We start from the raw sequence: 17743 nt of genomic DNA, 5'->3' as shown, positions 1-17743 counted from the left end.
CTTCTATTTTCATTCCAATTTTTTCACTTCATGGATGAATGCAATCCAAACAATGGAGATTTAGCTTTTAAGGCTACAAGTTACCAATGGAGAAAGAAATGTTTCACGCAGTCCTGCTGTGTAGACAGAAAAGTTATACCCAAAAAATACTTTACTACTACGTTTTATAACTTGTTTTGCATAAAATAATGAAAATATAATTAAGGCACTTAAAAAACCTGTAAATCAGCCAATTTTTAAAAAAATGCCATTGAGAAGTTTTTTCTTGATTGTAAGATGCTATAAGAACCAGCTGTAAGTTCAGGGATATGCAGACTGTTTTGTCTGTAGGCTGATGGATATTAATGTGGAACAAAACACCACCTTTCTGAGATCACCTTGCATTTATCTGCGATAAGGTTCAAGATATATGTGGCTTACATTGCTGACACTCACAACCCACACAGCTCATTATTTTTAAATGCACCTTTTGTTCGTTAGCGCTGGCTACACTGCTAGAAAATGTTATATGAAGACACAGCTATGCAAAATCATAAAAGGCCAACTGAGATTACATATAAAATAAATATCACTGCACAAAAAAAAATATATATATGTGTGTATATATATATATATATATATATATATATATATATATATATATATATATGTAGTCTACATATATATACAAAAATAGGCTTGTGAAAGCACAACAGACAGCGTCTTTCCAATATACATCTACCATTCCACGCTGAAGCAACATGGCAGAGTGGTGCAGTCATGCTGGATTATCGACCATGAGACCATTTAACCATTAGACAGCTATACTGAGTGACATGGAAATAACGTATTAACATTAAGGACCGCAGACAGTGTCTACAGATTAAGCTCAGATACAACACGCCCAAACACTTCTACCAAAACAAGGTACAATTTCCGACCACTGTGCTGAGACCAAGTGACTGAGAGGGCCAGAGCTACGGTAGCCACTGCAGGATAGTTTATAGATTAGTAAATGTTTTGTAGTCTAATGTTTACAAGAATAAAAACAAAAAATGGTGGATTAACATTATGTCCTGAAACTTTATTGAACAAGTGACTTACTTGGCAGGTCAGCTCATTGTGTTCACTTCTATTTTCATCCCAACTTTTATTCTCCCTGTCTTTAGTTTTGCCCCATCCAAACAGAATTTTTAAAAAAAGCTAATAGAAGAGAGGAACCTTAGGGAGCAGATGAGAAAACAGTAGTCGCGATTCAAGCCACATACAATTTGATGACATGACCAGAAAAATCAATAGGAATTCATTGTGAGAAACCCCCTCAGAGCTTCACAGCCAGAACAAAAGAACCATTCAGTGCTGTCTACCTGAAGCGGTAATAGCCCAGTAAAGTCATTCTCCTGAAGGAATCAAACCATCCGTGCTCAAGTGCTGCATTATCCTTCTCGTGGCTTCCCCCCCTGCCGCCAGCAAACCTCCCACACCCCTCCCTTCATCACAAACACGGGCACTAAATTCTGACAGTGTTTTAGGGCGGTCAAAAACAAGCAGTGAAATAAAATTGTGCATAAAGATAAAGACACAAGCGTATTTCTGCTGTTCTTTTGGCAGCCAGTTAGCTGCTTTTGTTGAACTCTGCAGAGATTTCATAAGCACTTTGTAAATTTGAGGGAGATATAAGCAGATGCTGCTAGCTTTCAAGCTGCTCTTTGCTCTGATGCCAAGCTCTGATTTGAGGGTCTATATGCCACAAACATCATTGTTGGATTCCAGTGCACAAAATCCTCCAACATTATTTGTATTCATTTAACCAACATGTCTTTAAAGAACACTTTTGGCAGAGAAGATTAATATTTTCCATCTACAGATCGTTTTAGAGGATCCAACTAAACGTACACTGCAGTTTGTGTTCTGAAATTTGACTCCTATTGACTTTCTTTCTTTGTTCTGCAAATTTTCATGCAAAGTTCTAAAATTAGTTTGTATTACCTGGTGTTACTGGTGCTTTCTCTGGCCTGCCTAATTACTGCTAATCTAAATTTTCTTATTTCTCTTTCTTTAAGTATTTTTTATTATTTATCTCAATTTTCTTCTTCCAGGACTCCTGTTCCATGTTCTCTGGCTCAAATATGCATGGATTTCACCACTTCCTAGTTAATGGTTTGTTTCTCGCTGGGGTGGAAAATGTCATCAAAATATGAGCTAGCATTAGCAATGACAAGATGCCAATTTACCCCTAGTAAGCATTTTAAGCATGTTGTTAGCTGTGTAGTCAGCCCCTTATTAACGTCAAAACAAAAGCCATCGGCAGCATTTCAAATTGCCCCACAGAGCCGTGCCATCGCTTTTTGGCTGCGCTAGTGGAAGCCGCAAGAGGGGCTGCTGAAAAAAAAACATGCGTGGGCTGTGGTGAAAACAAATAGTGGACAGAAAACAATAGCCTAAGTGAAATATAAAGTTTACGTCACACGAACGGGCCATAAGAAATACTCTAACCGCCAGTCAACGCTGCAGTCCGATCTCAATGAGTGCAGCCTTATGGGGACGACACTTCTCACCTGACCTTATGTTTATTCATGTGTGTAGGAGAAACAAGAAAGGCCTCTTAACAGCTGAACTAGCCAGGCAGAACTAAGGCAATCACCCAGGAGAGCAGAGATGGAGAGAGCCTAACATTTAATTTAATATACACCCCCATGGACAATGAAGGCATATGACAGTGAGAGGTTAGATAAGGGCAAAAGAGTACCTTTTATAATGTCTGGCCGGATGCAAGTCTTGATACAGCTGTCCTCTGGCCCTGCTGTGCAGACTGATGAACCACAGGGGCTGGAGTGGAAGCCGGGTTCTAAAACCCTTGGTGGGCATGAAAGCTCAGTAAACAGGGTCGCCATTCGCTGACCTTCAGCGGGTGACTCAGTGGAAAGAATAGGGGCATATGATATATGATAATAAGAGAACTGCAGTAGTGAGGTTCAAGTGTTGGAAAAGAGTGTCTCAAGAGGCATAAGCATGGACTTAGCAGTCTGAGCAATCTTAATACTTTCAATTATTAATGTATTTTGCAGAAGTTCCTGCAACTTTATCCTCAATATCCAGCTTCTACAATTTCCCAGTAAGATTCTTTGTAGAGTAGTACAGACTGCCATCCACATATTCTACGTATAACAAAACAAAAAAAACAAAACTCCCTTGCTTTAACCCTGAATGTAAAATGATCGTAGTGCTGCTACCTTATAATCTGCAAAAGGTATTCACAGGATACAGTACTATCTTTTTGGGAAATTCCATTTCTTGAGTAAGTTCTTACATTTAAGCTTGGAAGCTTAGGCCTTTACTTTGTTTCAAGAATATTGATCGCAGGACATTCTACTGTTTCAATGTATGCCACAAAGTCAAACTACGCTTTCTTGGAAGTATCTGTACTTAGAAATGAAATAAGTAATTTGTTTATTTAAGTGAATACAATACATGATATAGGTAAATAAATTAGGTAACAGAATAAATCCACTGGTAGACCAGATAGAACCAACATGCATTAAAAGGCACCACACAGCATGTTATTGTTATTGCAGAAGTGCCGTGCGGTGCTAACAAACACTGGGGGAGAATGCCCCTGTAATTGAGACTGTAGTAAGACTGTGCAGATCTGATCCGTCCACAAAATCTGTACAGGCAGCCGGTAAGATGAACTTCATGAAACTCCAGAGACTGTTTTCCTGCCATTTTCTGCCAAAGATTAAGGCTGTCACTGCGCTTGGGTTAGCTGCATGTCACTGAGACTATTTACCTAACTCTTTACTCTCTTGTGTTCATGTGCCAATGTCCGTTTTAGATGTATTTGCTACTATGATGCTCATCAAGTAGAAGCACAGGTGATAATGGTAATTGTTGATTGTTTTGTTACAGTTAAAGTACATTCCGGGTTCGATTTTGATTACAATTATGGTGGAAATTGGTCAATTACTTAGGCTTTGTGAAAGCATGTTGTTACAAAAATACAGCACAATTTGAATAAACTGCTTTGTATTGAAATACAATACAATAACATATGTTATTGTATTGAAATGCAATACAATAACATATGTTAGGATGTTAACTCAAATGTTTAGTTTAACTGAATTTATAAACTGAAGTGGAATAATAAGGCACTGTTGTTTTAGGGTATTGCAATATTTAAAAATGTGTCCATTTGCTTTTATTTGAAATAGTATTGCATGGACATTTATTTTAACAGGTTTTTCACCTTACGTCTGTGGCTAATGACTGATAAATAAAGGAAGAGTGGTTTGGTCAGTCCTTCTAATAGATCCTTGTCAAGTGGGAAAGCTGCACATGCTCACAACCCAACATTCACCAAATACTGTGGAGTAGAGCCAGTTTAAAATGTGATTAATTCAACAGAAATGCAAAAAAGAAAAAACAAAATGCATACCTGTACAATTTACCATCCAAACATGATACATTTGATGTAGAAGCTAGGCTCATTTGAGATGTAATGACAGTAATGACCATTATCTGTTTTAAGTTGTTTAAAACTGGGTCAAGTGACTGGTTATGGATGATGCTCCACAAAACAATTAAGGTTTGTGCTGTGAAACATGAGCTACAGTATTTACTTGTTTTCTGAGATATGTTATCTTTTAGGTTTAGTTTTATCGATTGCTGTTACAACTGTTAGTTTCAAAAGGTTTAATTTCATATTGTCTACCTGCTTTATTCAACTTGTTTTTAAGAGCATACCTGATTTAATTTGTTTTGGTCTCTATTATCATTTGCTGCTATGCTACTAAATTAGTTTTTGTTTCTTTGTGGATTTAAAGTGTCAAATCTAATCTAATTATTTATTTACCACAATAAAGTACTTTTTTCTCAAAACATTTACTTTGCAGTCAAATTAAATTAGCCACAAAGGGGATAAAGGAAGAATTATTTTAACTGTCAAGCAATTAGCACAAAGGTTGAATCCTGCACAACGCCTTCCGGCAGTGATTTTAGAAAAATGCTGCAAAAATCTGTTCCAAGAATACACATTCACTTACTCACATACACGTACACACACAGCTGCATTCCCCTGATCTCTTTTTGTCTTGTACTCCTCTTCAGCATTCAAAGCATTTGAAACTAGCAGTCAACTCCTCATTGAGCTGAGGCAATAGTCCTCCGCTGAGGACAGCACCAGTCAAAAAATTAAACTTCACTCATCGTGCCATTAAAAACAACCTGGAGTATTTGAAGCTGTCAGGTGAAAATCCCCCATAAGCTGCTAAACACAGAGCAGATATACGAGTGGTGCAGAAAGATAAAGCGTGCCATCTATTCTTGCGAGTTTGTCTTTGAAACTTCTCTTCAGTGTGCATCTGAGATGGAGGTTCTTTGCTCCCTGCAGAGCTGCTCCAGCTTCTCCTCTCCCTCGAGAGATTTGCAGAGCGAGACAAACACCTTGGGTTTCTCTGCGGCTGTGTGTTCTCCAAAATTCGCCCCAGGCAACTTTAAATTAATACCTAGCACTTCCTTTCCCCTGATAATTATGTATCATCACCCATGAATGCAATAAGCGTAGAATGTTTAGTGCTTTTATAATAGGGCTAAACTGCTCAGCACAAACCTTGCGCTGGATGTAATGAATGCTGCATCTTTTCAAAATGTGCTGAATGTCGCTACAATAACAGGGAACACTGCAGGTTTATAATATTTACATGTTATTACGGCTATGCGCTTTCCAGCTATGGTTCCTTTTGTTGTAAAGGAAGCTATCTGTGCCCGCAAATGTAAAATGTCAGTGTTTGGGATCAGCAGAAATTTGTTGCCTGCTTAACTCTCCCCTGTCCTTTAACCAGGAGAGGCTTTGTTCGCTGCTGCTACTACAAGCAGAATAGAGCTCTTTTCTCAATAAGGGGCAGATTGACAAGCCCGTGGAGGTTTGTAACAGACAACAATTCTCCAAGGCTCGCTCAATGGCGGAGGCACGTCTCTCCCGTCGCCACAGTGTGCACCTTCTGTTGCAAGGAGACTCTGCGATTAGCTGGGAATTCATTCCTGACAGGATAATTGCTGTGAAATTACAGCCAACCAACAACAATTATGATGGGTTCTGACAGGTGAAGTGTGCGCGTCTCCCAATCGCCGCACTGCACACGCACAGTATGTTTATAGGCAAGAGTGTGAGGGAATACACACAATTTACATACACCAACACATTTTACAATTGTTCAAGGTCCCTCGATCGAGCAGCATAGTTCCCACAACACATAACTGTTGGTGTGGTGGTGGGGTAATCACATGCCTTGAGATGAACAGGGAAATTTCTCCCCTGTGTGAATGTGTCTTCCTTTATCATACACCAGTAAGTCATCTACAGCGTCTGAACCACTTGTGTACCGGAGGGAGATTTCTAAAAGGCTTTAACGCATGGCCGTGGATGCAAAAGCATGTGAAATTTATGGAGAGAAGCAGATTACCAAATGAGCCAATTACATCTTTCCATAAAAGCGAAGTCTTTGTGAATATGAAAGTAGGGTTGACCATTTGAAAGTGGGGACATGAAGCAGGTCCTATCTTCGGTGCAGCACACTAATGTACAAGTTGTCCTACATACTTTTGGACAACGACTCCCTCTAGACACACACACACACACACACACACACACACACACACACACACACACACACACACACACACACACACACACACACACACACACACACACACACACACACACACACACACACACACACACACACACACACACACACACACACACACACACACACACACACACACACACACTAGTAGCTATATATAGGGGTATCAGAAGGTGGTGTCTAAAACCAAAGCAACAGCTTTTCCTACTATGACATGCAACATGGCCAGCCCCGAGAGCCACACATGGTTGAAATTCATTGACTACTGCTTTACTACCTACCCGACTTAAATATTTCTTTCCATCGCAGGATTACCGTAATATCCTGTGGTGTTTTTAGGAGGGAGATGGCGTTATTTTGGACGTCATTTGGCAAAACGGGAAAATTTCACAATTCCCACTGAGTTCAACAGTGAGAGATAACACAAATTGGCACATAATGTGACCGTTTCTCCTCGACTTGCACTGCTCAATTTCTCCATTTATGCGCAGCTGTGCAAGTTTGTTTTTGGTCATGTAAGCTTTCCTCTGACAAGCTAACGTTAGCTGTAAGCTCATTTTTCCTGAAGCACTCAATCTAGTTGTTTTTTTTTTTTTTTTTTACTAGAGGTTTCGTTTAAAGTTATAACACTGTCTCGAGTCTGGGGGACACCTACAGGTTTTAAATGTCGGAAAATATACATTAAGATGAATGCAACGTATTATTAACAAAGACACGTTTGTGAAATAAATAAATATATAAATAAATTTACACAACAACCTTGAGGATTGGCTTACTGGCTTAGCAAGGTAGCCATGCACAGATACAATTAAGTGGATTCAATGTGCCTTCCAAATGTATGTTTAACATGAACATTGATGATGTATTAATATATGAATACATTAATAATTATAATATATTTGTATTGTATGTAGCACCATAAAAAGCTGTGTGTATAGGCATTAAGCCGCCCTGCTGTTAAGCCTGATTTAATATGCAACTCAATTTAGTATTTTATTTTTAGTAGGGGATCTCTGCTTTGTCTCTCTTTCAGCTAAGGGGTCCTCAGCCTTAAAAAATGTTGAAGACTCCTGCTGAAGACGACAATCCACATTGTTTATGGTGATCACAGTTACCAGCTAGCTTCTGACAAAGTCCTGAATTGCCCCCCGGGGACAAATAAAGTTTTTTGAATTGAATTGAATTGAAAGTCAATCAAACAGCAAACGCAGAAAAGCACCAATCAGTCGCATGTGGCATCACATTTGTGCCAGCCCTTTCATTACCAAGGACTCCAGGCACTTGACATAGGCAGCATTTATAAGCCTCTCAAACTGCATATAAGATGGCATATAAATAAAGTATGTACCACTAAAAAAACACTTTTGTTTTCCTGCTGCCAGCAGGTTGGGCCCTGCTCCAAATAACCCCTCTTCTTTCCTGATCATCAGTGTTTTTAATCTATTTAACTTTGTCCCAAGGAAATCCAAATAAATAGTCAATTTCACCTGAGCAGAATATCTACAGTATTCTACCTTATAAAGTTTCAATACTGTAATAAATGTTAACATTTGAAGTTACTTTCCTCTAACTGCGCTTTCAAATGGTGATAGATGTATATGGTTCCTGCCAACAATTGCTAGTCCTTCTTCTCTATAAAATGTCCTGCTTCCTTTCAGAGCAGGATGTGAGCCAGGGTATATTTAAGTACGTTTAAGTTAATTCCTGGAGGTGCATTATGTCTCATCTTTTATTAGCTCTGCAGTACTGGTGTTTTGCTCATGTGAAAAACCTCAATACCCCATAAATTAGGAAAGAGTCTTAGTCACAAATCTTCAACATAAAAATAACAAATAAATCTGCCAATCAGTCATTTTGTATTACATAGGGCAGTTTATTGAACTTGTAAATGTGTTAGGTGTCATTATGCATGACCTTAGTTTTTCTACACTCACAAAACCATAAAAGTTTGAACATTTATAATAATAATAATTTGCTGCTTCAACATTACATTCAAAGCTGTAAATTGTTATAGCTACATTTTGTTAAAAACACAATATTTACATTAATTGTAATACACAAATTTCATATTTGGCATACTTACATTAATCTCATCATATAATTTACAGGTTCTCAAGTACTGATTAATGTGAATATTTAATCTCAAAAATTCACAACAAATCCAAAAGTAAATTAACCATACACAAATGAAAGATACAAACAATGCTAAAGCTACCCCCTCCCCCCCAAACGGAAATGGTGCACAGAATTAAAGATTGATGAAGATTTTATGCTAAACTGTCCTCTATTTTACAAAACAATGTGAAATGTGCCTGCCACAGAACAGTTACTTCACTGCAGCAATACAATGTGGTTGAACTGTGCAACTCACGCACTCACGTCCATCTTTTTAATTAAACACAAAGTAAATCTCAACTGTACAAATATTTGACAATGATTAGTTTGTAAATATTTCTTTAATGGAGTGCCAGACCTTGTGTGTTTTAAGGTGACTACCGACAGTGAAACTCTGTTGCAATTACTGCTTTGTCAAATAGAGAATTCATAATAACAGTACAGGTCATAACGCAGATGATAAAGTCTTGTTTGTGCTCGTCTTGAGTTACATCTGATCAGTAGATTGCCGTTCAATTAGGATTTTCTTGGGGTGAGATCACTTTAAAAATTCTTTCTTAAAAATGTCTTTTCAGTTACAGAACATTGTACATTTTCCTTTGGCACAATACTTAGTAACCCCCCCCCCCCCCAAAAAAAAAAAAAAAAAATCTGTTGTCATGTACATCATGCAGGAGGGATAGGGTGTGTTCACATAAATAGCAATGGTCAAACGTAGAGTCCAGCATCCCAGCATGCATTTTCACCAGAGTTTTTTTTTTCCTGTGTGTTTGGTCCAGGCTTCTGATTTCTTTGTTAATGCAGGCAATTTTTGGTAAGTTTGAAAGGTTGATTTCAATGTTCTAGAGGGAAAAGGGCAGTAGAGTGGTTCGTTAAGGTGGCAATTTCCCTGAAAACCTCTCTAGTTTTCCAGTTTACATACAACCACGTTGAGTTAAATACACCTCGAAATTGCTATCATTTCCTCAGGATTTTAAAAGCTGGCAGGTATAACAGCATTTAAAATTTTTGTTCAACTATTTTGTACCATTGCTTGTGTGGATATGACTATGAGAACACACCCGTTTCTACTACACTTCACTGAAATGCATACTTGAGGCCTCTAGCACCTTTTTAGCCATACAGTATACAAATGTACGGAGTCGTTTAAAAAAACAAACGTGCAAGACTCACGGATAAAAGACTCTGTTTCCAATACTTAAGGCAAAAACAATCCTCATATATACCAATATATATATTTATTTGAGATTATTACATCTATCAAAACTGTGTTTTTCTAGAGTGTTCTGGTAAACATATGTTGCGACTGACCGTGGTGACCTATGAAATATACTAGAGCTAAAAGTGCAGAATGACCAAGTCAAAGTCAATGCAATGCCCTCTAGTAAATACAAAAAGAAACTTACTATTTGACACTTTGTTCATTTTTTTTTACTGCCTGTTAATCTATAGGCCTGTGTCTTTTATTGGGGTGTAGGTCAGGAATGCCAAACTGAAGATCACAAAAAATAAGTGAGTGCCCAGTAGAAAAGTGCAAAATACGCCAGTGTGTTTCTTCTCCAGACCTGGACCTGAACCAGCACCTATAGCTGGGACACCTTCCTGGGCAGAGGCCTTGGTCTGGGGACACGAGGGTCGGAGGTTCCGTCCAGTTTCATGCTGCCTGTGCGGAGCTGATGAGGCTTGGGTGGCAGGGCCGGGGGGTCCGTTTGTGGGGGGATGGAGAGGGAGTGGGGCAACGGCACAGGCCTGCGGGGGTTGTTCCTCTCGTACACGCTGTAGGGGGGAGGTGTCTTGTTCTCCCTGCGGATCGGCTCATCTGAGCTGCTGGAGACAGAGTTTGGCAAAGTTGTGGGGGGAGGCAGCGGGTGGGCTGGGTGGTCGCCTGTGGGCAGCTCGGTGCCCGAAGCTTCCGACACACTGCAGCGACTGAGGGAGGAGATGCCGCTGCTGTAGCTTCCGGAGAGAACGGGGGAGTTGGAGACGAGGCTGGTAGACTGGCACTCGGTTGGCGAAGGGGTAAAAGGTGGCACTGTGGTCTGGACGGAGAGAAAGAATAAAGAGAAAATCATATAGACTGTGGGTCAGTTTTGTGTAGGTACAACAATAATAATCTTTTATACGGCAGATCTGTACAATATATAGCCTTTATTCTACTCTTATGTATATACAGCAGCTATTCTTTTTTCATTGGACTTTATCTTATGTGTATTTTTTTATCTTGTTTGCTTTCCATTATCACTTTTTTTCCTTTCAACTTGAGCTGTCTTAACATGTGAATTTCCCCAGTGTGGGATCAATAAAGTTGATCTAATCTTATTTTCTTTATGTGAAAATCCAATATGCTTCCCATTGTATAGAGCTTCAGACCCTTTAAAATGAGCTCAAGATATTCAATGAAAAGAAAAAAAGAATAATTATATATATATAAATATATCATAGCCCTAAAGCAGTGACCCCAAAGTTCTACCAAATAGTGGGGTTTCCTTCTCAGATGGCTTCATTTGAGGACTTTTTAGTGAAGTAAAAGTATCTAACATTTCACAAGAGTCAAAAAAACATTTGAAAAAATGTATATAAACAACTTCGAAAGCATGCAAACATGTTGTATGCATCCCCTATTCTGATACTCTACTGTCTCCAATGTGTGCTGACGGTCATGCAGCAACGATAAATACTTTTTTTTAAAAAGGAGAGTCAATGGACAAATTGAGAGGGCCAGATTTTTTCAATCCATCAACCGGCTGTGTGCACCGAGACGAAAAAACACAATATGCTGCACTTTCCCCACACAAAATTCCGATCACTCATCAAAATGTTTTTCTAAGCAATTACCCCTTGCTGCCATTATATCTGCTAAAACCTAATTGTATCTAGTGGAGTATAGAATTGATCAGTAAAAGCTGTTGTATTGTTCATGCAACAGGGGGCACGCATTAGAGGTGTCCGTTGGACATGCACGACTGGACGAATCTTTTCAAATCAGTGTGTTCACTATACAACAACCTGAGTGCATCTACCCTGAAATTGTACATGATAAAAATATATATAGTTTAAACTCCAGACCCAGTTCTCTAGAGAGAGGGTAAGAGACCACTAAGCATCATTTCTGACTGGCACCGTGTGTGTTCAGCAGGTTCATTCTGTCCTGGGGTTTGTGGTCAGGTAATGGGCCCCCAGCTGCACTGACTGGTGTGTGTGTTCCAACGTGTGTGCCAGATAATAGGGCCTGCTGGAGGTTTGCGGAGGACCTGTCTCTGGCTGTGCTGTGATGGGCAGCTTGATACTCCGCTCCGGGTCCCTTCTATTGCCCCAGCGCACGCACACACACACACACCCACCCACCTAACCGCACAAACAAATCTGACTGACAGAGCATGCTGAGTGCCAAGCTGTCACTCACACTGTGGTTTCTAGCGTCGCTCTCTCTCTCTCTCTCTCTCTCTCTCGCTCGATATCTGCCTCACACACACGAACACGCACAAATAACCGCATCCATGTAAGACGACATTATTCCCGCAACAAAGCCAGGAGCTTAGCACTGTTGCTTGTGACAAGCTCACAAAGAAGATAACAGTTAGCAAGAAACAAGCTTTGGTTTTTTAACAACTTTTTACACCTCATTAAAAGCTCGCTCAGCGCTTAGTTAACCTCTCCTGGACCTCTCATGCTTCTGCAGACTGTTATTAACTACTAAGAGGCTCATTAACAGCAAATCAGAGCTCGGAGACAAAGCGAGAGTAATCAGTTTAACTGCAGATGAACATAAAAACACTAGAGGTCAGAGGTATTAAAACTTGTTTTCACAGTTGAGAGACGCTGAAGGGAGCATTCAGTACAAGACACGCAGTTCTCATAGCATCAATAATAAAAGGGAAAGAACAGAACCAATAAGGTTCAGTCTTTAAAATTTCAATTCACTGACAAGTACATGGATTGAAGTTGAATAAATTCATCTGGTTTTGCATATTTTTGGTGAGCATGCCAGGTGACCTCTCTCCAATTAAACACAGTGGACAACAGTTGGTCCCTGCCAGCTGCACATTTAGCTAATAGGATGAGTGCCCTCTAGCCAGTCCCTTTTTGGGTCCTCTCCGGGACAGCCGTGTCATAAAAAAAACTACAAAATCAGCAGCACTGGAGCAGTTAGCAGCTTCAGTGAGCAGTAATACAAAGCTCTTCAGGGCTCAGGTTGACACAGAGCAGGATAAAGACCCTGGAGCTGGCCGGTAAGACATTAGCAGCGCAGGATGAAAGGCCACAGAGGCTGTCACTAAGCAAGGCCAGGCTGTCTGAGGGTAAGAAAGAAGGGGGGAAAAAAAGCCCAAAACTAACACCGAACTGACAGAGGAAGTGAGTGACAGAAAGAGAGCCAACCTTTTGCGGCGATCTGGACGCGGAGACAGGTGACTGCGACCTCATGTTTTTAGCCGAGGAGCCTGCTGACAACCAGATGAGAGGGAGAGAAGAAAAGAAAAACAGGGCACAATGAAATTAGAGGTTTTTATTCCATTCACTGTGATGACACAGCATGAGTCATGCAAATATACACACATGGAGCTGAGAGGGCCTGTGGCTTAAAGCATCAATGAATCAAATAAACGCTGATGTTCTGCAGGTCCTTTAGGCTGCCTTAAGCTGTTTCTACATCCAACAGCTGTTACTGCTCTATGCAATGTGGGCAGAAAAAGTGGGATGAAAAAACATCTGCTTATTACCCTGCTGGGCGGTACTATACATCAGAAAGCACGAGGGAATAGGTCAAGTCTGTTGCATCTGTAAATAAGTAAACAACTAAAATACAGTTTGACTTGATGGTGGAGAAAACTGTTGAAATGTAATGACATACATTTCTCAGGGGGCACTGATAGAGGAAAAAAATAAAACACACATCCTGAAATCGACAGGAATTTCAATTCGGAGCCCTCAGCCCTCTCAAGGTCCACAGAGATATTCAGACTTAAATCACAAATATCAGCATTTCAAGCCAGTTAGTAAAGAAAATGCTGTTGCCTTCACGTCATGTGGATGATATTAGGAGCAGCAAGCCAGCACAGACAGAGTGCCTCAGATGGGAAAATGTCATAGTAGGAGGAGGTGGTGGTAAGAAGCACCAGGTGTCAGCGTGGAAAAATAAGTATCATTTTTCATTGGAGAATTCACCGTGATCGGCCACTTTACCTGAGTACGGTGGCCTAGGAGGTACAGGAGGACATAGCAATTTGCCAAAAGAGTCAGAGAAGGATGGAGCGCCCTCTTTGACACTGTCTAGGCTCCAGCTACTGGGTGTGGGTCTCACTTACAGTACACAGAAACATCACAAGTCACTCAACAGTTTATGATGATAACACAAGACAACACGGAGAAAAACACATTTCAGATGGATGGAATGATAGCTAGAAAAAAATTAAGAATGCTGTAGAGAAACTGCAGTGACACTGGTTTACACACCAAACAACCATAGACAACGAATAGGAGACTGATTTTGTTTGTATCATCAGAAAATCCCCATGGGTGCTCTCATTGTCATCTTTAACATATTTCCAGATTCATTGTCTATGGAGCAGTTCCAGACTTTATACTTGATGACATCACAAATTAAAAGTTTTGCACTTTGGTTTTGGATTATGGCATGGGTGTCAAACTGATCCAGTAAAGGGCCTTGTGGCTGCAGGTTTTCATTCCACACCTGGTCCAACAAACCAACTGTGTGAAGACATTTCGGTTGATTGAGTAAGTCGAGTCAGGTGTGTTCTTGCTTGGTTGGAATGAAAACCTGCAGCCACACAGCCCTTTACTGGATCAGTTTGACACCCCTGGATTAGGGTGTTTACTATTTTTTTTTTGGACCATTGGAATAACATTTATGAATTTGAAAAATGGGTGTAGCTCCCCTTTGAATAGTATTTAAAGCAGAATGTGATTAAGTTTTTAGAAGCTTTAAGCTCTATTCTACAAAGCAGGTTCAGAATGTCAACAATCACAAGATTAATTTTCTAGCCTGGTATCCTCTTCTGCTCTAAAACACTGTGCTTGAGGTTTTTGAGGACCAGTAAAACAGAGAGACGTAGAGTAATAGAACCCCGTGATCTCAGAGAAGCACAAAATTAACTGTTTTTTTTGTCCTATATAGTGAAGCAGGTGCCATTGTCGTTTACTGTCTCCTGACATGGCTAGAGTTCCATTGGACGTGCATTGTGGAGGTCAGCACATTTGAGGTTAAATTAAATTGAGGGTCGTGCTAGATGCTGTGGTTCACTCAGCAGCCCAGGAGGGCACAGCTCAGTGTAAATTTTGACCTCTGATTGATTGAATTATTTTTTCACTTTTTTTTAACGAAAGAGCCTATTGGTCAGTTGACATTCATTTTCTGTTATGCATTTTTAATTATGACGTCTTCCTGGAATTCTGAGGCATTTCTCAATCTGTCCCAGCCTTTTTGTTGTTGCTTTTATTTTTGCTTACTTCTTGTCCCGTCTGTGCTTTTCAGAATAACTGGAGATGGTTTTAGTCCATAAATATGTTTCTTTATTTCTTCCAAGACACAGTAAGACTAGCTAACAGTACTGGCAGAGACATGACAGAGAAATACAAGATGTTGCTTAAGGTCAAGCAGCTAAACAAGCCTCTGAAGAAGTGATATTTGTGTCTGATAGAAGATTTTTTTTTTTAAACCAACAGGGAGCATACAAGGTAAGATGCATGAAGGTCCCTGACTTTTCATGACTTTCCATATTAAAAAAGTAATTAGTTCTTTTTCACCACTGTCTTTCAAATTTTTTAGATTCCGATCTTTGATAAGAATTCAAATATACTTCATCACAGTTTTTGTTTACAATGCTAATACTTTTGATTTCATTTCAGTGGTGGTTTTGTCATGAAAAAATGTCCCAAAATAGACAGAAGACAGAAAAAAAACGGTCTTGTTCTGTGCAATGCCACATGTGCACAATTTGTGTGAAAAAAGGACAATAGTTTTTGTAGATTGAATGCATCCCTGTACTGGTTTAGTCTTCGGCTTTATAGGTCAAATTCAATCAAACTTAAAACTCTAAAGTAGCCACCTCAAGTCTAGGAGCTACTACAAGCGTATACATTCCTGTTAAAATAAAATGCAATCAAACACTATTGAAATCACAGTCAGGGTCTGATCCCTCTGGACACAGCTGCTGAACAAGCTTAATTTTCAATGCACTGAGAGTGAGAGTCTAGGGAGCGTCACGTTTTATTCTGGAGTAATGATTTAAGGTTTTAACACAGAGGATGTGCCAAAGAACACTTATACAATCACAGGTTTTGTGTCAATTTTAACGCCTCCCGTCATTGTTGGATGCATAAAGGTGTCATGTCACTGTATTGTGGCACTTCATCTACCTCTCGCTGCATTATTTACAGATTGCACTCGAATCACATGGAAAGGTGTGTGCTTGTGTGTGCGAGTCACAAGGAAGCTATCACATCCACACTCTTCGCTCTTTATTTTAAGGCGTCTCTTCCGCAATCCTCCCTAATTATTTCACAAAAGTGTTGGTGTGCGGTGCTGATGGAGGGAAACACACTTCAAGTGTGCATTTTACACTCAGTTTTGCCGAACTTCAGAGAAAAGCAATCAAACTGTTCAGGGTTGTTTTTGTTTTTTGTTTTTTTAAATTACACACGGGGGCCCAGTCTCAATTTGCAGGCATATTTTTCCCCAAAAAATGCTAGGAATTTATGCATCTTTCCTTGACTGTACTGAGCGAAATGACAACTAGGGAGCTTAAATAATAGATATGAATTCATACATATGAATGTCACACACGTCCGTCAGCATTGCAGGAACAGTACCTGCCATTTTATATCACTCTTTTAGGATAAGGGAAAATGAAAAGCTGTAATCTAGAGAGTGTCTCCGGTTAGGAGGTAAGAGGAAAGTAAAACTCAGCGTGCATGTGTGAGAATATATGAATAGAGAATATGCATTTGTGTGTGTCCTGGGGAGCTCCCTGAAGCAGCTGCGTGAAGACAGATGCCTCCAGTCACTCTGCGGCCTAAACTGTCATGCACTCTGCATGTCTGGACAGATGACCGTCACCCCTGGGCAGGGACATGAGCGTCGGTGAGTAATAGAAAAGATAACTGCTGAGGGACCCCTGCATTACCTCGCTTCCAGTAAGGAAGAGTGAACATGACAAATAAAATAATGGAAACCTCACTTTGGTGTTATTATTCTGCTGGAAGGGATTCTCTGCAAGGTGTGAGTGTATAATGAGTATTGCATGTGGATAGTCATGTATGCACGGACGTTAAGAATGTCAAAGAATATGCTAAATGTAGTGTTTTACCTTTGTCTGGTGCTGAGAGGTTGGGGTCACTCCTTGGTAAAGTCGTATCGCCTATCTGATGTGAAGGAGCTCTCTGTACACAGAAGAAAATAGTCCAATTCACTGTCATGACTGTCAAATAATGGACAGTGTGAAACAGTTGTATTTGAGATAACGTAAGTAAATGCCAGCTTTAACGCAGAGAGGAATAATTGAATATCAGAGGGTTAAAGCAAATATCAAGGTGTGAAATCTTTCCATCACAAATTCAATAGAATAGACAGAGGGAGGCACCGACTGCAAAAGAGTCAGAGAGAAAGAAAGAGTGTTGAATGTGTAATGACCTTTATGTCTCGCAGTGGTGTGATATTTGTAGAAGTGGGTGAGTACTCCCCCTCAAAAATATATAAATTGGATTTTTTCTTTTACCGATTGCTCTAATTACAGTAAATGATACAAGCGATTGATGTTTCCAATAATCAGCGTTCCATTAGCAGCTAATAGCTTCGGTCTTCTGGTCTTTTACCGCTCTCAGGAAGAAGCTAATTGTTAGGCCTCCCAACATCAATTCATCTTACATTAATTCTTTTGATTCGACACAAACAGGGTAAGAAAAAAACAGGTGAACTGCGCCAGTAGCGCTGACCGTCAGAGATGAAAGACCTTGAAAAGCAAACACATTATTTTTGCTGTTACAGTAGA

The 17743-nt window shown here is 39.9% G+C and overlaps 1 protein-coding gene across 2 annotated transcripts in view; it reads right to left on the bottom strand.

The window, feature by feature from the left end:
- Positions 1 to 8556: 8556 nt before the first annotated feature.
- The window catches only part of dock4b (dedicator of cytokinesis 4b), a 117048-nt gene continuing 107861 nt past the window's right edge, over positions 8557 to 17743 (bottom strand). The window contains exons 49-52 of one of the 2 annotated variants that reach the window (XM_083935012.1): positions 17063 to 17135; positions 13920 to 14036; positions 13116 to 13180; positions 8557 to 10777 (exon numbers count right to left, since the gene is read on the bottom strand). In XM_083935012.1, the coding sequence (XP_083791138.1) occupies positions 10322 to 10777; positions 13116 to 13180; positions 13920 to 14036; positions 17063 to 17135 (711 nt within the window). In that variant the 3' untranslated portion in view covers positions 8557 to 10321. The remainder of the gene's footprint in view (positions 10778 to 13115; positions 13181 to 13919; positions 14037 to 17062; positions 17136 to 17743) is intronic. The other variant, XM_083935013.1, reaches the window with a different exon arrangement.

This window comes from Echiichthys vipera (genome assembly GCF_963691815.1).
Source record: "Echiichthys vipera genome assembly, chromosome: 20".
In the NCBI taxonomy this organism is placed as follows: domain Eukaryota; kingdom Metazoa; phylum Chordata; class Actinopteri; order Perciformes; family Trachinidae; genus Echiichthys; species Echiichthys vipera.
Note: the sequence above shows the minus strand (reverse complement) of the source record. Positions and strands in the feature narration are given on the sequence as shown.